Source organism: Hemicordylus capensis, chromosome 5, assembly GCF_027244095.1.
Source record: "Hemicordylus capensis ecotype Gifberg chromosome 5, rHemCap1.1.pri, whole genome shotgun sequence".
NCBI lineage: Eukaryota > Metazoa > Chordata > Lepidosauria > Squamata > Cordylidae > Hemicordylus > Hemicordylus capensis.
In genome coordinates, this window is record NC_069661.1 from 112,514,346 (window position 1) to 112,536,166 (window position 21,821).

The 21,821-nt window shown below is 44.0% G+C and overlaps 1 protein-coding gene across 2 annotated transcripts in view; it reads left to right on the forward strand.

Annotated features, from left to right (window-relative positions):
- The window catches only part of SEL1L3 (SEL1L family member 3), a 43,724-nt gene extending 27,604 nt beyond the window's left edge, over positions 1-16,120 (forward strand). For both annotated transcript variants that reach the window (XM_053251841.1, XM_053251842.1), the window contains 11 exons: positions 27-89; positions 2,241-2,417; positions 3,175-3,302; positions 4,009-4,092; positions 5,977-6,067; positions 6,164-6,248; positions 6,448-6,557; positions 9,286-9,413; positions 10,634-10,736; positions 10,819-10,891; positions 15,929-16,120. In XM_053251841.1, the coding sequence (XP_053107816.1) occupies positions 27-89; positions 2,241-2,417; positions 3,175-3,302; positions 4,009-4,092; positions 5,977-6,067; positions 6,164-6,248; positions 6,448-6,557; positions 9,286-9,413; positions 10,634-10,736; positions 10,819-10,891; positions 15,929-16,077 (1,191 nt within the window). In that variant the 3' untranslated portion in view covers positions 16,078-16,120. The remainder of the gene's footprint in view (positions 1-26; positions 90-2,240; positions 2,418-3,174; positions 3,303-4,008; positions 4,093-5,976; positions 6,068-6,163; positions 6,249-6,447; positions 6,558-9,285; positions 9,414-10,633; positions 10,737-10,818; positions 10,892-15,928) is intronic.
- Positions 16,121-21,821: the final 5,701 nt, after the last annotated feature.

A 21,821-nucleotide genomic window follows, 5' to 3' on the forward strand; every position in this document is an offset into this window, starting at 1 on the left:
TGAAGCCGACCCTTTTTGTTTTTTAGGGTCAAGGTGTGAAAAAGAACAGAAGGCTTGCTCTACATCTGATGAGAAAAGCTGCTTCAAAGGTAACGTATACAGTATAGCAGATTGTGTACAGGCCAGTCTCTCTTGCTTCCACACACTTGGTCAAGCAGGCTGCAGTGCGCAGATGTTTAGGCCAAAATAAATCTGTTCGTCTTTTAAATGCCACAGGATTCTCTGTTGTTTTTGCTGCAGCAGACTAATGCAGCTATCCCTCTGGAAGTTGTCTTCTGTTGATATGAACCTTGTAAGTTGTGTGTGCATTGCATTTCATGTATTTCCCCAAAAGGCACACTTTTAAAAAAAAGCCTTTTAACTTCCTGTTCTCAGAGATAATAGAAGTTTGACTGTGGTCAGCTGTCTTGTGTATTATCCTAAAATATATACAGAATCACCTCTTGATTCCAGTTGAGATAATATGGTTGGATCTCAGAAGCCTTTCCCAATCTTGGAATGTTAAGATCCTAGAGTCTTGTACATTCATAACATATGCTCAATTATAGAACAAAGTCTCCTCCTTAAGTTCAGCAGGACAAGTGCTCCACCAATTGTGACATTGATGCTCCACCAGTTGATGCACCAACTGATGAATAGGTTGATGTAATGGCTCTGATTATCAAATCAAAGGCTTGCGGACAGTAAACACTCTACTTTCATGATGTCAATTGAAAAAGAAATCATACACTTGACCAGCCAAGCACTGAATAAAATCTTTTAGATAGCAGCTTCCCTTACACTTGCTTGGTCAGGGTGGTTCATTTGAACCTGCAAAGAAAGCAGGTGGTGAATTCCAATCTGGGATCATACCACTTCAGAATGTAAATAATAATAATATGCATTAAGAATATTCACACACACAGCCTAACTCAGGCTAGGGCAGCCTAGCCTGGATTAGGCTGTGCGTGTGTAGTGCCGGGAGCAAGGTTGCTCCCAGCACTGCCCCCACACTAAGCCCCACTTTAACCTCAGCTGGCAGTTGTCTGGGTGATTGTCGCTGCGTTAAATGGCTCCTCCCCCCTCCCCCCCAGCCTGCTGCCATTTCCGGCCACGAGTAGGGATGTGCATGAAGCTTTTCGAAGGCCCCTTTACTGGCCTCTGAACAGGTTCAAACATGGAGCCTGTTCAAAGTTCAACACTGGCGGGGTGTCACTTTAAGGGCAGGGGAGGGTGCACTTACCCCTCCCACCGCTTTCCCCCCAACGGTGCTCATCCATGAGAAGGAAGAGAAGAAGCTAGGCTGAAGGTGAGAGAAGCATGAGCGGAAAGGCTTAGTGAAGAGCAATGGAGTTTTGCTCCCTCATGGTCAAAGGCTATCCTGGAGATTTATCTCAAGGAAGGACCTCTGCAGGTTCCTGGGAAGCCAGGAGGGCACAAAATTTGAATCCTCTCCTGGAGTTTGGGTGAGTTCAAGGCAATGAAGCCAGGGCTTCTGGCTTTGGGAGGTTTAGTCTAGGGAGAGTGTGTTTAGTCAGACTTTGCGTCAGATTTTCAGTTTCTTTTTTGTGTGTTTTGCATATTCCTGATACTGGCCTATTTTTTATCTGTAACATAACTAAACTAAGAAACACTAGATTTCGCCCATCCATCCAGGGCGTTGCAAAAGACTCTGTAAACTTTTTAAAGGTGCTTTTGTATTTTCTTACATCCCTATTCCATGCAACTGGGATGCTTTTTGAAGAATTCCTATAACCACTGAGTGATATTACCTGTAACTAAAAGCTGAGAGAGCCTCAGACTGAAGCCGTCTGTTGCACTTGAATAAAGGTCCTCCCCCTTTTTGTTCATTGCATTTTAAAAAATTCTCTCTGAGTGGATTTTTGACTGAAAAGTGTTTCTCTGGTGCAACACACCTCAGATGTTCAGCAATCTACCAGTTTTTTCACCACGTGTAGGCTTGCACATGGGAGGATTTTTGAGCATTTTTCGCATAGTAAAAGAAGGAGAGCTACCCTGGGATTTTCACCCCAAGCCCAGGGAGGGTCAAACTCTGAGATAAAGAGAGGTGGTGGCTGCAGCCATTTTTGAAACTACCAGATTCAAGAAAGTTTAGGGGAAAGCCTTGCTAGGGAAGCACAGAGGGGATGATTCAGCATTTTTCTTCCCCTCACGTGTGCTTGCTCTGAGACAAAGGCTTTAATCCACTACAAACCTAAATAATTTTAAAATTGTTCTTTATGCCTCTTTTTTACTTACAGGGACTACCTCAAGCAGTGAATGGCCTGGGCTGGTATTATCATAACTTCAAGAGAGACTATGCAAAAGCAGCCAAATACTGGCTAAAAGCTGAAGCTATGGGCAATCCTGATGCATCTTTCAATCTGGGTGCCCTGTATTTAGATGGAATTTATCCAGGAATGACTGGTAGAAATAATGTGAGTTATTATTAGTAACTATTTGGTACTGTGATTTGCTAGATTCCTCTGTCAGAACTATCACAGGTCAGGGAGGATCTCCAGTCCTGTTGGACTTCAGAGAGAGGCAAGTATGTTGATTGGGACCCCATTCGGAAGCTCTTTGCTGTACAGCTACCATTTAAAGGGATTTGGTTTTAAAGCTGGAAACTTTAAATGAGAGAGAGAGATCAAGGTGGTTTGAAAGAGGAATTCCGGGCTGTTCATGCTATATTCACTACTTTCAGTTCTGGACAAATAAGTTTTGAATTGTTAAAACATGCAAAACATGCTTAATCAGAAGTGACAGTGTTACAAAAGAAATGTGTGTGCACATTGTGGGAAATGATACTTGTCGAACTACTTTCAGCAATCTTAAAATCTGTTCTTGGTCTCCTGAAAATTTGTTATAACGGGCACTGGCTATACAAATAATGCTACAAATAACTCCATTTCCAGCCTCAGGCACGACAGTCTCCTGAGCAAATGGATGACCTTACTACTGGTGATATTTGAGAACTGATTCAGTTTTAAATAAGTTTTCTATCTGAATACCAAGTGTATAATAGAAAAGAGGCCATTTCATTGGCTAAAGACAAAAAAGAGCTACATCACCTTTCTGACAATATTTTAAAACTTGTGTCTCTCCCCCACCCCCCAATATATAGTTAATTAAAACTTTGGAAAAGAGTAAACTAGATAAATGTATCTTTTTCTACCCTTTTTTCCTCCTTTGCAGACTATTGCTGCCGACTATTTCCGTAAAGCAGCAGAAACTGGCCATATGGAAGGGATGTTACGGTGTTCTCTATACTATATAACAGGAAATTTGCCAAGTTTTCCCAGGGACCCAGAGAAGGCAGTGATGTAAATATGGCTAAGAAAGTTTTTCAGAGCAAAAAGCTTCCAGTAATTGCTGGAACTAGGATTTCCAAACTGTATTGATCCCCTGGCTTGAATATATGTAATCTGAATAATGAGTTTTTCTTGTATCCTGGTTACTGAGGTTGTCTCACACACTGAGAATGTTTTCTCTGGTGGGGCTTTAATCCCATACATCAGGGAGGAAGGAGGGAGAGAGAAAGTAAGCCATGATCCATTTGTAAGCAGAGGATGCAACTGCCCTCCATCTTTTGTCTTCCTCTCTCCAAGGATATGGGACATGGTATCAGCACCCATGAATGCAGAAACCCAGCTCATGTGATTTCTCACCTTTGGTGCAGAGGGTGGGGAGGGAAGATATTGGATGTTGCACGAACAAGATGACCATGCAGTTGCGTGTTACTGTAAAATGCCCAACACACGTGATCTCTGTGTTGCATGGTCTCTATCTCTGCGGTGGAGACTCTCTACCCACACCTTCCCCATGAGCTGCTGCAGAGTATGAGCAGGATCAAGATAAAGAGATCAAGATAATCAAGTTGAGGATCAGGATCAAGATAAAAGAAAAAGAAAAACATACAGGGAAGATTTTCCCCTCACTCTGTTGATTGGAGTGCGTGTGCATAGTTGAAAGTCAAAATATTGGCTGTGTGTCTCTGATTTCAGTGTTACCATTTTGGTTTTTTTACAGCTGGACAAAATATGTGGCAGAAAAAAATGGGTACTTAGGCCATGTCCTTCGAAAAGCACTCAATGCTTATCTAGAAATGTCATGGTAGGTTTGGGACTTTGTGGGATACTGATGTGTTGTGTGTGTGTATGCTGTTCCTAACTGATATGGTGAAATAATACAAGGTCTTCCCAGTGCCTCAGTCTTGTCATAGATGAGAGTGACACAAAAATGAAATTTACAAAATGCAAAACAGAAATTCTGTTATTTAAGTTGTTGAACTGGCCACCAAATAATAGCATAATTTCCCTAACTCAAGCCTCCCAGCAGATTTATCAGAGCTTGCATGGTAGTTATCAGCTCAATATGACCTAACAATTCAGACAGTCCAAGACAGGTTGGTACATAGGAACATAGGAAACTGCCATATACTGAGTCAAACTATTGGTCTATCTAGCTCAGTATTGTCTTCACAGACTGGCAGCAGCTTCTCCAAGGCTGCCGGCAGGAATCTCTCTCAGCCCTATCGTGGAGAAGCCAGGGAGGGAACTTGGAACCTTCTGCTCCTCCCAGAGTGGCTTCATCCCCTGAGGGGAATATCTTGCAGTGCTCACACATCAAGTCTCCCATTCAGATGCAACCAGGGCAGACCCTGCTTAGCTATGGGGACAAGTCATGCTTGCTACCACAAGACCAGCTCTCCTCTCTGTTATGGTGCATATATGCTCTCTGTTATGGTGCATATATAAAAATAAAACACAAGGAGTGTTGCCAAAGAGTTTTCAGGGTGAATACTAAAGACACTTGTGCCAAACTCCACACACAAAGCATCCACGTGAAAGCAAACGTGGCCAAAATTAACCCAACCTAAAATCTGACCAGTAGATGGCGCTGTTGTTTCAAAGAGACTTTTCTCCAAGCCCTACATAAAAACTTTTAGTATCAAACTAGATGTGATGGTGATATAATCATTCATCAGGATTCAGGTCTCCACCCAGTTCTTCTAAAGTGGGGTGGGGTAGGACAATATATAGTTCAGCACTGCAGGCAAGAGAGTGAAGCTAAACCCTTGCTCCAACCATGCTTTTCCTCACTGGCCCATATTTTCTCATTGGGGCTCTGAGACCAGAAATAATCCCCACTGGGAGGAAAATAGCTGGGCAGAAGCAGGTTGGGTGGCTGGGGATGGGGTCCGTTCCCCCTGCCTGCCCACCCCTTCTGCCCTGTAAATGTCTTCCGCTGTCCAGTATTGATTTGGCCTGACCCAAATTTGGTTGTCATCACACCTAGTTTGGCCATTATTATTGTAGATTATTAAACCAGAGCTTTTCAAACTTTCCGCCTTCAGGGATTGCTTTCCACACAGATTTGTCCTCTTGGGAACTTCTGTGTGTTGTAGGCAAATGCCTTCGAATGCACGCTCTGTTCTTGTGGCCGGACCTGCTGATCTACTGAGCCTACTGGGCTACCAGTCCTCCTGGGCCGTTCCCAGATGGCGATTTTACTTTGGAAGGGCAGGCGTGCATTCACATATCGTCTAGATTTACGTTGATGTCCCTGCAAACTATCGGGGAGCACTCCAAACACAATTCAGGTTTTTGATTGCACATTGGAACTTAGCCGGATCTATGTTTGTGGTTAAAAAAAAATTCCACTTTTTGTGTTGGGTTTTTTTTTGTTGTTGTTGTTTTGTTTTTGGCAAATTCAAAATATACAATATGCCCCATAACTCACAGTACTCTATCTCTCCTAATCCTGTGGTAAAGCCTGCTGTCTGGGAAACACCCTGAGGAGATTGTCCCTGCAGCTTTATCACAGGGGGAGATTTGTAATGTCTGTCAGGCTGCCTTTCAGGGAAGCTCATTTGCCATTACTGATCTTCTCATGAACCCCAGCATTCCCTGGGGCACAGTTTGAAAACCACCATTACTGGAGCTGTCCTGTGCTCACTTGGTATTTTCTATTTCTCGCGCTCCTTTCCCATTCTAGGCATGAAGCCCTGCTGCATTACATTCTGTCTGCAGAGACTGGGATTGAAGTATCGCAGACCAACCTGGCACATCTCTGTGAAGAGAGACCAGTGAGTCAATGGCTTCACAGCCTCTCATCATTGTAGGCCCTTCAATATTTTGCCTGCCAAACAGGCTGAACCACTCTTTCTTTTTTGCCCCCACAGAATGTGGCAAAAAGATACTTGGCTACTGACTGTGTTTGGCGATATTATAACTTATCCATTTCTCAAAACAATGCTCCCTCATTTGGTATGTATGAAGACGATTCGGTAATGCAGATGACCTCCAGGCTCGGTTTTGGTATAGCCGGGCACTTGATGGGGAGTCGGAGGGTTCTAGTTAATGGCCTTGGATAGTTGCTCCAAGCTACAGGAGCTTATGCCGTATCCTGGGGAGGGTGTGAAAGGAGCCATTTTCATTGTCTTAAAGCAATCATTTCTTTCCATAGCTTTTTTAAAAGTGGGAGACTTCTACTACTATGGATATCAGAACCAGTCCAAAGACTTGGCTATGTCAGTACAGATGTATGCACAAGCTGCACTAGATGGAGATGCACAGGTAAGGGGTTGTTAAAATCAGGTAGTCAAAATATGAAAGCAACATGCACTATTGGTACAACGTAAGGCCCTGCTAGCTGAGCAAAGAGGCACCTTTTTATATGGTGATTCTCTTTATTGAGCAGGGGGAGAGTAACTGGCCCTGTCCACCCCCAGCACTGTACCTCCAGTGACTGTTGCTGGTGTCTATCTTATGTTTCTTTTTAGATTGTGAGCCCTTTGGGGACAGGGATCCATCTTTCTTCTCTCTCTCTCTCTCTCTCTCTCTCTCTCTCTCTCTCTCTGTAAACTGCTTTGAGACCCTTTGTTGAAAAGCAGTATATAAATATTTATTGTTGTTTACCCCTCCCATATTTGCCAGGGCTTGGAAGGGAATGGGGCTGGTGATAGCTGTCACTGCATGCCACAGCAGTGAGTTAGCTCTGTTTACATAGACCATCAGAGTGATAAGAGCACGTGTATCAATAGGATTACGCATATTTCCTCTGGGAACAGTTACTGGAACACTTTTTAATAAGTCCACTTAATGGGAAGAAGGGCTGTAGCCCAGTGATAGAGTACATGCCTTACATGCAGAAGGTCCCAGTTGCAATCGATCGTTGGCATCCCCGGGTAGGGCTGGGGAAATCTCCTGTCTGAGATCTTAGAGAGCTGCTGCCAATCAGTGTAGACCAGGAGGAGCTGACAACCTTACGGAAGCACTGTACCCAGTCTTCAGGGGCAGCTTGAGGAGGGGTGCTGCTCCAAGTGAAATTGGCGCCCCTGCCTCAGCCGGTCCAACTCAGCCCCAGCCCCCACATCACTGGCCATGCCCCCAGCTGCTGGAAGCCCCATGCTGATCACCCCCACTCTTTTTCTTGGTAGCATTCTCCAGCCAGCATGAAGCATCACCAGCTGCTCTGTCTGTCTGTCTGTCCTTCAGCAAACTTTTGGGCTTTGTCTCCTCCATTTTGGGAGCAGACAAAGCACAGAAGTTAGATACTGTAGGACAGAGAGAGCACACGTGAGAAAGACCGGCTGCCACAATGCCTGGAGTTTTCCACAACCAGCATTTAGCCCACCTCTCCTCTGGAATGGAGCGGGCACATTCATATATTGGGCAGATTTACCCCAAATTCCCTGCAAGCTATCAGGGAGCACTCAACACAAAATTCAGGTTTTTCACTGCTCGTTAAGAGTGCAACTCAATTTATATCCAAGGTTAAAAAAAATCCACTTTTTGCCTCGGGCTTTTTGGATAACATTGAGTTCGCAGTAAAGCCTCGCAGAAAACTCACAGTAAAGCCTGCTGTGTAGAGAACTCCCTGCTGCCTGCCTCCAGGTGGCATGTCACTGCTTGCAGTAGCAGGCAGCCGACATCCAGGATCAGTGGTGGTGGTCTCTCTGGCTGTGCAAACTGGCTGGCTGGCTCACTCACTCATTCAAGAGAGAAATTCAGCCAGAGAGGCCTCTCCCCCGATCCTGGATGTCTGCTGCTTGCTACAGCAAGCCGTGACATGCCAGCAGGAGGCAAATAGTGGACCTCATAGCAGCTGATGTTCTTAGCAGTTTGAGTGCTGCTCAGAATTATTTCACATGCTGCTTTTGGCACCTGTGCTATAAGTTGTTCACCCCTGGAGTAGACAGTACTAAGCTAGATGGACTAAGAGTCTGACTCAGCATTCCTGTGTTGCTCCTTTCAATTAGATCCTAGCTGCTGCTGCTTCTGTTATATTGATGCTAAGAACAGATTGTCAGAATTGCCACTTCTAGGGTCTCCATCACCACCACCACAACTTTAGTGTTTAACGGTGAAATTTCTAGTTTGGTGTTGATGGGACGGTTCAGTGAAAAATTATGGGCACAGTCGCTTGGTAGGGCATTTTGCCCTCCAGCCCATTTGAGTTTGACAACCCTAGTAAATTCCTCTCAGGACTGCTTTGATCTTACAAGCAGAAAGTAGTTGCCTAGTGTTCAAGGGTGCGCCTCGTACAAGAAGGAACACATGAGTCTGCTGTCCTTGGCAGTCATGAGTCTGCCCCCTAGACCCTTCTTGGATGCCACAACAAGTCTTGGGACACTTCCTCGGTTCACTCACAGACCCCCTGGCCTTGCCTTAGGTAGCCAAAAATGTTTCACCCAGCTCCGATTCCACTTCTCTCATGTTGTGGTTCTGCCTAAATCTATTAAGAGTGCTCCTGAAATCCCTTAATAACCAAACTGTCAAACATCTTCTGTGCTACCTCCACCTCTGCACTGCTATTTCTTCAGTCTTGGTCATGTCTGTCCTTGAGGGATTGTGTATATGCTACCTCTTCACCAGATGACTGCACAATTTCCTTCTTAAAGCAAGAGAAAAGCTTTGCCTCAACTGCTGGTCTTATGGTAGCAAGCATGAATTGTCTCCCTGGCTAAGCAGTGACTGCCCTAGTTGCATATGAATGGGACTACATGTGAGAGCACTGTGAGATATTTGCCTTAGGGGATAGGGCTGCTCTGGGGAAAGGACCTTCCTGCTTGCATGCAGAACGTCCCAAATTCCCTCCATGGCATCTCCAAGATAGGGCTGAGAGAGACTCCTGCCAGCAACCTCAGATAAGCTGCTGCCAGTCTGGGTAGACAATACTGAGCTAGATGGACCAGTAGTCTGACTCAGATCTTCATTGGTAAAATGGGATCAGTAGAAACTGGGTGAAGGCAAGCTGAGCTAAAAGTACTATAACATTAATAATGAATTTTACATTTTCTAGGGGTTCTTTAATTTGGCCCTTCTTCTGGAAGAAGGTTATTCCATTCCCAGTCATATTTTAGAGCATCTAGAAATTGACAGGACAGTCCAGTCCAGTAATCTGACCCTCCTTCAGGAGCTTTATGAAAGGTGAGGCTGCGCTTGTTCACTAGTGGCGTTTGTGCAGATAAAGTATTTGACCTCTATTCTTGCTTTTAGACTGGTCTGTAAATTCCAAAATTCAGAGTATATTTAGGTTTTATTGATTTCCCAGTAAGTTTTATAGATTTCCCCATTCATCTTAAGGCCTGGGATGATAATATTTATTTTTTAAATGCCCATCATATTTCAGAAATACTCAGTGATTTATAAGATCAGTTTAAAATGATATGCACTCAGCTGATGCAGGATGATCAGTTTGCACCCAGTGCGGTCTGATAATGCAGCCTAGAACATGTCCCAGAATCCTCTGCAATGCACAGAAGTTCCATGAAGGACATACAGACATTCTGTGGCAAGCCAGTGCAGAAGTGGTTCTCTGGAAGTAGAACCCTTGAAAACTCCTAGCCTAGACGCACAATTTTCAAAAGCCATATAAAATTGTCAACAAAGTACAAAATGATGGTTGTTGAGCTTCTCTGCCAAGGTAATTCTAGTAACTGGGTGCTGCCACTGAAGAGCCCTTACTCCAAGCACCAAAGGGGCATTTAAAAAAATTTTTAAAAAACACCAACCACTCTAATTATACTTGTTCAAAATTAGATATTGCTTACTTCAATGGGAGACTGTGCAGATTTGAAGCCCAGGAGGCATGGCCTGGGATCAAAGGTACTTAAGGGCTCAGGCAAGGTGCTGAGTCACCATGCTGCTTTGGACCACTCTGAGGTCCTCAGACCGGCCTTGGTTTGCCTCATCTGTAGCTCACTTTTGCCTTGCCTTGTGAGCAACCAGGGAACACATAGATTAAGTAGCAATGTGCCAGTTCACATGAAGGGCAGCATGGCATAAAAGGAGGGTCTGTACATTGCACAGATCCTATAAGGATTCAATATCTCCATGTGCTCTATGCAGAGACACTGTCCTTCTCCCAAGTTTTGTCCTCACACTGCAGCACTTTACCTTCCCCCATTGGAATAAATGGTTGCCCATACAGTTGACATAGAAAGATTGACTCCATTGGTGTGGGGGCCAAATCTGTTCCCTGCCTCTGACTACCTCAATTATGCCTGTTCCTATCTGTAAAGTCTGCCCCATCATCTGCACTGCATCTTCCTGGGTTTTGTTTCTTAGTCACCCTAGAGTGTGACAGAATGTTGGGAACTGGCTTTTATATCTACATATGAATTTCTCCCCCGCATTATTGTCCATAGGTGTTGGAATACTAGCAACCAAGAATCAATTAGTCCATGCACATTAGCTTTGCTTTATCTGCATGTGAGGATTTTCTGGAAGTCTCTTTTGCATTCTAGTCTGGTATGTATTAGTCCATTGCCTTTGAACAAGAACCAGGCATTTTGTGGCTCTAACTAATATCAACTTTTGAATTTCCTTGCAGCTTTACTTCCTGGGTTCCTTATTCATCTCTGCTCTGGTTATGCTTATTGTGCAGTGTTTTCAGGTTCTATTGGGTAAGTATTTAGCAGTGGTGTCAAACTGAAATAAACAATCTGTGTAGGGAAAAAATCTAGTTTGATTTTCTCTCTGGGGGGTGGAGGTGGAAGAGCACCAGCATAAGTACTGAAACCCATGGAATGTCCTGAAAATTTGTCTTGCACATCTTTGATTTATACATATTTATTTAATTTTTCTGGTGTACTCCATAACTTGCAGTGGCCTGGAACAACCATTCTTCAAAAAAGAGCCACACATCCCTAGCTCAAATACCACCGATTTTAAGTGACTAGCACTGGTTAGGCTAGTTCACATGACCACTGACAGGGTAGGAGGGGCGCCCAGCCTGGGTAGGAAAGCCAGGCGCACTGCCGATCTGCGGATGTGTGCTTGCAAACATGAAGGTAAGAGGAGCCCAGAGCCTCCTTGCACATTTATTTATTCAGTTTATATTCCGCTCTTCCTAAAGTGGTAGTTTAGGAAGCAGTTTACATTAAAATCAAAAACACATGATTTTTTTTTTTTTAATTTAAACCAGGTTAAAGCAAAAACTAGATGCTAAAAGCCAGACTAAAAAGGTGGGTCCTGAAGGCTCTCTTGAAGGCCTCCAAGGAAGATAATCCTCTCATGTCCACGGGGAGCATGTTCCACAGCCTAGGGGAAATGACTGAGAAGGCCCAATCCCAGGTGGCCACCAGATGGACCGGTGGCATCCCAAGATGGACCCCCTCCTGATGATCTTAATGAGCGGTGGGGATCTTGTATAAGGCGCTCTCTCAGGTAACCTGGACCTAAGCCATTCAGGGCTTTAAAAGGTAATAACCAGCACTTTGTACTTTGCCTGGAAACATATTGGCAGCCAGCACAACTGTTTAAGTTGGCTTGGGTCCAAGATATCTTAGAGAGCGCCTTCTTTTACATGATCCCCACCGCACGTTAAGGTCATCTGGGGAGGTCCGTCTCCAGTTGTCACCGGTTCGTTTGGTGGCGACTCAGAGGCGGGCCTTCTCTGTAGCTGCTCCTGGACTGTGGAATGCACTCCCAGCAGAAATTCATAATCTTGATTCCTTACTGACCTTCAAGAGAGCCCTTAAAACCCATCTGTTTGGCCTGGCCTTTCAGGGTTTTTAATCAGTTTTAATTGTTTTAATGTTAACCTGGTTTTCAGGGTTTTAATTGTTTTGATAGTTTAATTGTTTTTAAGATGTTTTAAACTGGTATTTATATTTGTATCTCTGTTTTAATTGTTTTTAATGATATCTGTTTTAATTGTAAACTGCCCTGAGCCATTTCAGAAGGGCGGTATAAAAATCAAATAAATAAATAAATAAATAAATAAGAACAGACATAATGTGGTCTCTCCAGGATACCCCAGAGACCGCATTTTGAACTAACTGCCTCATTTTGAACTAACTGAAGCTTCCGAACTACATAAAAAACAGCCCTATATAGAGCGCATTGCAGTAGTCCAACCAACTACAGTTGGTGTACCACTGTTTCAGGTCATTCTCCACAAGAAATGGGCAGAGGTGTTGAATCAAGCACAGCTGGTAAAAAGCGCCCCAGGCCACAGCCTCAGCCTGAAGCACTAGGGTGAGACCCAGGTCCAAGCTATGACTCTGTTCTTTATGGGGGAGTGTAACCTGTATTGTCTTGCAGATCCTAACAATCAGCAACTCCATCTTGTTTGGATTCAGCTTCAGTTTATTATCCCTCATCTAGCCCATTACTGCCTGAAGGCAGGCATTTAAGAGGCTCACACCATTTCCTGATATTGATGACAAGGAGAAATAGCTTTGGGTGTCATCAGCATATTGATAACATCCAGCACCAAATCCTCCAATGACCTCACCCAGCAGTTTCATGTAGATGTTAAAAAGCATTGGTGACAGAATGGAGCCCTGAGGGACTTCATATAGTAGCTCCCATTTAGAAGAGCAACTGTCACCAAGCGCCAGCATCTGAAATCTATCCTAGACATAGGAGTGGAACCACTGTAAAACAGTGCCTTCTATCCCCAAATCCCTGAGGCAATCCAGAAGGATACCATGGCTGATGGTATCAAAAGCTGCTGAGAGATCCAAAACAACTAGTACAGTCACACTCCCTCTGTCTATTCCCTGGTGAAGGTCATTGAACAGGCCAACCAAGGCAGTCTCAACCCCATAGCCCGCCCTAAATGTAGTTTGAAATGGGTCTAGATCAGCAGTTCTCAAGCTAGGTTCCTCCAGATGTTGCTGAACTACAATTCCCAGCATCCCCAGCCACAATTTATTGTGGCTGGGGGTGCTGGGAGTTGTAGTACAGTAACATCTAGTGGAACCCAGGTTGGGAACCACTGGTCTAAATAATCAGTTTCCTCCAAGACTGCTTGGAGCTGGTCAGCCACCACCCTCTCAATCATCTTACCCAACCATGGTTGGTTGGAGACATGATTATGCTCCCTTCCTCCTACCTAGGTTTTTGTAAGCACATGACTGAAAAGGCTGGGTACTTCTCCCACTCTGCTAGTGGTCATGTGACTGAGGCTGTTGTCTGTCTTCTTCAATATCTTAATGATGTATATACAATTTCAGAGAAGCAAGTCAGGCTCCATTTTTAAAAGAGAAGAAAGTGGTTTGAAAGAGGTTTTCTTCCTATGATGTCCACACATATTTCTTTTGTGTCACTGTCACCTCAGTACAAATATATGAGAACGTGCAGTCTGTTTACCTGAGGCAAAAGCCGAAGAGTGTACATAGCAAACCCTCTCTCAAACCACCTTTTACTCTGAAAGAATATGTAATACCAGTTTCTCCTTTTTTTTTTCTGATACAAGTGTGACACAGCTACCTTTCTGGCATTTTCTTTGTACAACAATCCTTAATCCCTCACAAAAATCATTGAATAGATTTTACTGGAATTACAGCAGAAGTTACTACTAGTTCAGGTTTTGCATTAGTTTTTTTAAAGCATAGTTTTATTTGTAACTCATATTGGCTGATACAATGAACAAAATTACTCAAAGTAGTCTCATTGAAATTAAAAGGCATTGCCCAACTCATTTTCTTAATTTCAGTGAGACTACTTTGAGTAATTTTGTTCATCATGCCAGTGATCAATATTGTTTTTCACTTAATTTGAAGTCAAGGTTCTCTTTGCATATGATATATCTGAATATTATCAATATCCACTTTCATCCTGTTTCTAAGCAGTAGCAAAGTAAAGCATTCCAACAGATTAAAAAGAAAAGAGATTCCTAGTAAAATATTAACAAGGCAAGATAACGTATAGCAGGAAGAGATAATTCCCTTTACAACATGCATGTTTCTTGTCTTTTAGCACTGTCTAAATAGCCATATTATTTATACTACGGTGGAATTTTTAAGGTTATCTGCCTTGAAATAAGCTTCATTCAGAGCAAAGGGTTTTACTCCAGATCTGCAGTGAAATATGATGCAGAGAGAAGAGGAGCATTGTGTTCAACACTACCTATCACAGAACTCATAACCTAACTGAATGGTTACCTTGTTCTGTAGTGTTTAATTGAATTATACAAAAAAGGAAAAATTATTACATAAGAAGATGAAACATCAGCTCCCAAAGGAAGTGTGGAGAGATGTAAAGCTTATGTTCAAAGCCATAAGCAAGTATTAATAAGAAGACTAGACTTAATCACGTTATTCATCTGAAGAAATTGAAGAGGAAGTATGAACAAACTCTCAGCTTTGACAGGACAAATCTCCTGCTTTGGGCTGGGGAACTGAATACAGATGCTTCTTCTCTCCCAGGCACAGGTAGATAGCTAATGCTAAAATGGACCACATGTTTAGTCGATACACATGTGGTGATTATTGCACATAATGGTATGTGTTCAGCCCACCATTTCACGTTAAAGCTGTCTGCATCAGGGCTCTAGGAGTTCAGTGGTAAAAGAAATGCTCTATATGCACAACGCCCAAGGGTCAATCATTGGCACCTCCATACCATATAAAGAAACCAGAGGAGCAAGTCTGAGAAATACCCCTGTACAAGACTCCTGAGAACCAGACAGCAGCATCACAATGCTTGAATAGGAGGTTTTTAAAAATAATTGTCCTGGTCAGTGACTTACATACAACACAGTGTGGCACTCATGGAAGAGCAAGGTGTTTGTACTGGCTCCATGCAAGGCCAAACCTAATTACTGTTGTTAGTGAGCATGGTCATGGTTCATAAGGATTATATCAAGGTTACAGTGACCCTGCTCTAGGGATGTGCAAACTGGTTCAATATTGAACCAGTTTGGTTCGAAGGCTTGAACACCCCCGGGTTCAGTTCAACATCGAACTGAACCCGGGGATGTTAAAAAAAAAATCCCCCCCAAAAAAATTGTTCAGGGGGTTTGAAGTTTTGAGGGGGGAGTTTTATTTTTACTTACCCCTTCCAGAGGGCTTCTCCGAGGCTGTGGGGGGTTTCCGGAGGTTCCCTCTCCCCACCAACCTCCATTATGCCTTAAGATCTCAGTTTAGGTGGTCTTTCACCCTTTCCAGGCCTTTCCCCCATCGTGGCAGCCATTTTGAAGGCCACCGTGCATGCGCAATGGACCCCTGTGTGGCCAGGTCATGACCAGGGAGATTTAAAGCATAATGGAGACCAGGAAGGGAGAGGGGGACTTCTGGGGACCCCACTGTGGCCTCAGAGAGGCCCCCTCAGAGGAAATAAGTAAAAATAATAACATTTTAAAAAAATTTAAACCGGAGGATGGCGGGGTTTGAGCAGGGCAAAATCAAACTGGCCTGGTCCAGTTCAAGTCCAGTCCAGATTCAAACCAAACCGGGCCAGCCGGTTTTGTGCACACCCCAACCCAGTTTCTCTAATTCCCAATGGGATCAGAGTTGCTTCAGCTCTGTCAGCATCCTTAGGAGCCACAGAGGCTCTCCATACTTGCTAACAGCAGCAGTGCAGTTTGGACTCACATGCAGCTAGTGTGGGTGCTCTGCTCTTCCATAGGTGGTGCACTGCACTATATGTAAACCACTCATGTTATATATTAATTACTCTTATTTTAACTAATTGATTGTGCTTTCCAACAGCTGTTCATCCCAATACAGCATCAGTGCCTGAAGAAGCTCAAGCTGAACATTCTTCGAGAGAAGAAAGTTCTAGTGAGACTAGATTAGTAGAACAAGAAGAATCGACTGTTACAAATAATTCGGAAGAGCGCAGCTCTTCTAGTAGCTGAGACATTATTTCCTCTATATGTTGATGTCATCGGAAGAGAAACACTCCCCCCCCCTTTAAAGGTAAAGTGTGCCATCACGTCGATTTCGACTCCTGGTGCCCACAGAGCCCTGTGGTTTTCTTTTGGTAGAATACAAGAGGGGTTTACCATTGCCTCCTCCCACGCAGTTTGAGATGATGCCTTTCAGCATCTTTCTATATCGCTGCTGCCCGATATAGTACCAGCGTGGATTCGAACTAGCAACCTTCGGCTTGTTAGTCCAGCATTTCCCCACTGCGCCATTAGGCGGCTTTGGTAAAATGACCTTTTTCTGTGGGGATTCAGCCTCACCATAGGAAAAGGCCTGATTCTGATGAAGCACTCCATGTCTTGCTTGCTTGGGGCAGTGCTGAAGGCTTCATCCAAAGTTTGGTTAGCAAGGAGAGAGTGATTGCAGGAGAAAGGGCCTTCACATGTGAGGGGAGTATCATTTGGAAATCAAGATTATTTTCCAATACAGAAATGGTACAAAGGGAATTTAATCAGTTTCATAGGGGAAAGGGATTTCTGTCCCTTTAAAATGAATCCCTTTTTTTGTTTTCTGTCAGGGAAACCATGCTTTATTCTCCCTTTAACCTTTGCGGGATAGTCTTGCAAGTTTCAGAGGCAATCGTGAATGACATCCATTATTCACCTAATGCATAGGTCGTGGCTTTGCTACAGGGAGATTTGAATGGGTGGCCTTTCTACCTCTGACGCGGCCAGGTCCACTTCACCAGCTTGTGCTTGGGCCCTCAGACCTCATTAAGAGGAGCTGGCTGTGTGCCCAAGAGTTAGAACACTCTTTCCCAACCAGTGTGCCCTGGGAGATTGGCTGGTGTGCTGTGCTGACCTGCTCTGAATCAGCTCCCAAAGCAGGGATGCTAAACTCTCTATGCACAATGCATCATGCAGATCCCCCCTCCCCTCCCTGGGCTCCCCATAGACAATCGAGGAAGCTGTGTTAAGGGGGCGCTCGCACCCTTAACCTTTTTTAAAAGGGTGTCTAGGTAGGCGGGTTTGCCACTGTGGTGTTGCCAGGATCACCCCAATCCCGGCAGTTCACACGCACGTGCAAAACTGGGCTGGGCTCCCTTAACCCGGTTTTGCATGTGCGTGTGAATAGCCTCTATGAGTGTACACTAAACAGGGCTGTTATGTAACTTGAGATCTAACATATGTACCTACTCTCCCTATTTACTAAAGATTGTCACTAATTTCTCCTGTCATTCTGTCCCTACTCTGGTAAAATCACTGTCCCTACTTCCTTCCAGTTTTGTATTTTGGAGATGCTTTTTAAAAAGAGTGGCCAACATGATGAGAAAATTACTCAAAGCAGTCCCATTGAAACTAAAAGGACAGGTTAGTTCAATACAAATGGCCAGAACATATTAAGGCAATCCTAAATCCTTTTACTCACTGTTTCTACATCAGAAATGCAAGGGACAGTATCTAATATTTATGAAATCCTACAAATGGAATCTACTGGGAGTGCAAATGGCTTTCAAATGGTGTGGGAAAGAGATCTGGGACTTTCTCCAGAAGCACAGTCTTCAATATGGCAGGAAAAAAGGAATCTTAAATCACTGTCCTCTTTGATCAGGGAAAATGCCCTCAAGCTCACGCATAGGTGGTTCTTGACACCCCTCAGACTACACCATATCAGCAAAACCATAAATACTGGTTGTTGGAGAGGATGTGGTGAAAAGGGGCACTTTTTACCACATGTGGTGGAGCTGTGATGTTACAGAAACCTTTTGAGGAAGAGTTCTTGGTGAAATTTCAAAAATGACAAAGCAGGAAATGTCAAGTCCTGCAATAGCACCTCTGTCTATATTGAGGACTCTCACAAGGACTTGTTTCTTAAAGACCTGGTTGTTAGCATGCCTAGAGATAGATAAGCACTGGAGGGGCGGGTGGTGGTGGAATCAGACCAGTTGTCATTGGAACTGTGGTAGTGCAATAGTTTGGCATATTGCTTTAGTAGAAAAACCGACAAATGAAAAAAGCTGCACAGACTCAGATGCCTTTATGGCAGTATGATTTAACTTCATTTGATACATCAACAGTACCAGATCATCCTTGCAACCACCAGCCACTCACACTAACTTCTGGAAGGAACTTCTTGAATGAATGTTTAGTGAACATTATATGGTCTCTAGCCTTTGGACTTCTCATACTTAATGTCTTAAAATATTTCCCTTACATTTTTGGACTACAGCCTCTTCTAATATTTGTGTTGTTTATGGAAATCAATAAAACAAAAATTTAAAAGAGAACACTGCAAACACTGCCATGTATTTCCTGGAGCTAATAATTAACCGTTTTGTTTATCGTTGTTGTTATCATTTGACCAAGACATCTATAAAACCGATAAATGTCATGTCATATGATTAAGCCATTTTACAGTAATGTGGAATGGTTTGATAGTCTTTGAACTAATGGAGATTTAATAAATTGCTATCATACCTGTGATATGATTCCAGATTTGCATCTGTCTCTAACAGTAATTGCTTCAGATAGGCTATAACAAGGAATCGTCTGGTGGAGTCCCTGCAGAAACATGCTTTGACAATGGTAGCTTACCTCATCGTGACTATGGACAGTCGTTATTCGGTAATTTGTAATGATTATTCCTTCCCAATAGAAACTGGAAACTGAACTCTCATGTTTGCTTCTAGTAGTGCTTGTTAGTGGCTCAAATACTGAGCAATGCAACATGGGTGGTTGGGGCACCACCCACACTGCTGCATGCATGTAAACACCGTTGTACAACTCTTACACTGGCATGGAGGTTCCCTGGAACACAACTACTCCATCAATGGTGTTCACACATCCACCGCAGCATAGGTTGTGCTCCAACCACCAGCATTGCATTGTGTGGTATGTAAACCAGTATGAGAAGGGATAGAGGGCACTCCAATGTCTTGGTCCCTGCTGTCACAGGACAAGTAGGTGGCAAAAATCCCTCACCCTCCATTTTCAGCTGCAGAAATCACACCTGATGCTGCTTCTTACCTTTACTTCTTACCAGCAAGGACTGGTGGGGTGAATAGCAATAGCACTTACATTTATATACCGCTCTATAGCCGGAGCTCTCTAAGCGGTTTACAGTTATTTAGCATATTGCCCCCAACATTCTGGGTACTCATTTTACCGACCTCGGAAGGATGGAAGGCTGAGTCAACCTTGAGCCCCTGGTCAGGATCGAACTTGTAACCTTCTGGTTACAGGGCGGCAGTTTTACCACTGCGCCACCAGGGGCTCCTGGTGTATTTGAATTGCCTGCTAGGGATGTGCACGAACTTGTTCAGAGGCCCTTTTACACTGGCCGGTTTGACTGTTTGGTGGGGGTAGGGGGTAGGACTTTAAGGGTGGGAGAAGGTGTATGTACTCCTCCCTCTGCTTTCCGCCTGCTGGCGCTGGAGTTTTGTAAAATCCCTCGTGGCAGCAGCGTACCTCCCTGCCACCCCGTCGTCTTCTTCAGCTGGAATAGGCCGGAAGTACCAGGTCCCCACCCCCCACACTCTTAAAGAGACACAAGATTTGGAAATATTTCAAATAAATAAAATAAAGTCCTACCCTCCACCCCTTTGAGCCACTCCCACCCAGTTCCGTGCACATCCCTATTGCCTACCTTTGGCAACATTCCAGACCACCACCTCCAAGTCAGGGAAGAGTGGCATTTTTGGTCTCGCTTCCATTGCTTGTGCTGGGCCTGGTACAATCCATACTAAATAGGTTTATTGTTAAAGTACATTCTGGATAGTAAATACCTAGCCCTGTCTAAAGGCTACATAATGGATAGATGGGGGGAGAGATATGTTTCCATCTACTCTCCAAGAGGAAAGGAAGTGGACTGACTCTCCACAGGAAATATCTGACGAGTCAAGGCAAGGGTCATAGAGTAGAGGTAAAGCAGGGATAGGTAAGGAGACCCTCACTAACTACCTCTACTCCCAATGCCTCTAGTGGTCATTAGGATAGTTGGTGCAAAAGGTCAATGCACTGAACAAAGGAACATAGGAAACTGCCATATATTGAGTCAGACTATTGGTCTATCTAGCTCAGTATTGTCTTCACAGACTGGCAGTGGCTTCTCCAAGGTCGCAGGCAGGAATCTCTCTCAGCCCTATCTTGGAGAAGCCAGGGAGGGAACTTGAAACCTTCTGCTCTTCCCAGAGCGGCTTCATCCCCTGAGGGAATATCGTGCAGTGCTGACACATCAAGTCTCCCATTCAGATGCAACCAGGGCAGACCCTGCTTAGCTATGGGGACAACTCATGCTTGCTTCCACAAGACCAGCTCTCCCTGGAACTCCATCTCCAACAGGAAGAGTCAATGCTTATGGTTTATGTTACATTCTCTGGCCTATTGCTCTCCCAGGATCCTGCTCCCTTCTCCACTTTTTGTTGTCTTTGAAATTGTTTTATTGCTGATACTGTTTTATTGATCTGATATTATTTTATTGTTTTTGTTAGCTGTGCTGAATATCTGTGCTGAATATAAGGAAAAGTCAGTGTAAACATTTTAATATATGTTTACAATAAAATAAAAGATATGCACTGACTCCCCTTCCTTACGGGGTTCCTGTCAACAGTGGTTAGGGATATGCAGAATCAGTTCACTCAAGGACTGGAACATCACACACTGGGCTAGTTTGAGTGGTTTGATTGTGAACCGCTTCAAGCTGACTGGCCCAGCCGATCAATTTGACCGAACCGGTTCACTCTGGCATGTTTTGGTCCAAATTTGAACTGAATTTGGACTGAACCATGCCAAACAGTCTGTGCACGCCCCTAACAGTGGTTGGTTATCAGGCATCCACTGGCATTGTCCAGGTTATTCTTTTCAACTTATCTCCAGTGTATGCACTACTTCTCACTAGCAGCTTCCCTGTTAATAGAGACTGGGCTGTGCCCAGAGAGGTGGGGGGAAACCCACCCTTCCTTCCCCGATCAAAGACAAAACTGTCTCTTCTTGCCCTTGTGTTAGGGAGAGAAGGCTTCCTTCTTTCCATGGTGCAACACAATCTGTCCCTTTGTGGCCAGCTTGTTTCTGAGAAAGTCACAGGCCTGTTTAGGTGCAAGCAGCCTGTGTGTTTTCCCCACAGAGATTAGTGACCCATTTAATTAATTGAACAAGGAATTTCCAGGTTTATATTGGAGACTGTTTTTAAGTCTTCCTGGGGCAAGAGCTTCCCACAGAAATCAGTGGAGAAATCGAGGACTTTAGCATACTTGCAAATGGGCAACAGCATCCCCACCCTTCTGGCTGCCCCTGTGAAAGAAAAAGTAGCAGCATACTGATATGGATTTCCAGGCAAAAATGCCCTACATAAAATACCTCTCAGGTTGCAGTAAAAGTCAGTCTTGTCAAATTGCCCTGACCCCCTTTCAGCCCAGTTCCAGGGCTCAACTGCTTTGCACTCCATTGACTTGCATGTCAATGGCACTTTTAAATGTTTGAAAGTTCAGCAGAAAAAAACATTTCTACAGGCATGAGACTTGAATTGGAGCATGAACTCTGCTGCTACGGTTTTATGAGTGTAGATGTGGAAAGATCAGCATATACAGCTAATCAGTTACAGCTATATTAAAAATCTAGATCTCTCCATTGTTTTCTGTGGATAGCTCTCATTTCTGCCCTGGATGAGAAGGCTCCTCAGAGCTTATGTGTTCACCAGAGCTTTTCTATCTCTATTTCTTCCTCATCCAAAGTTTCCT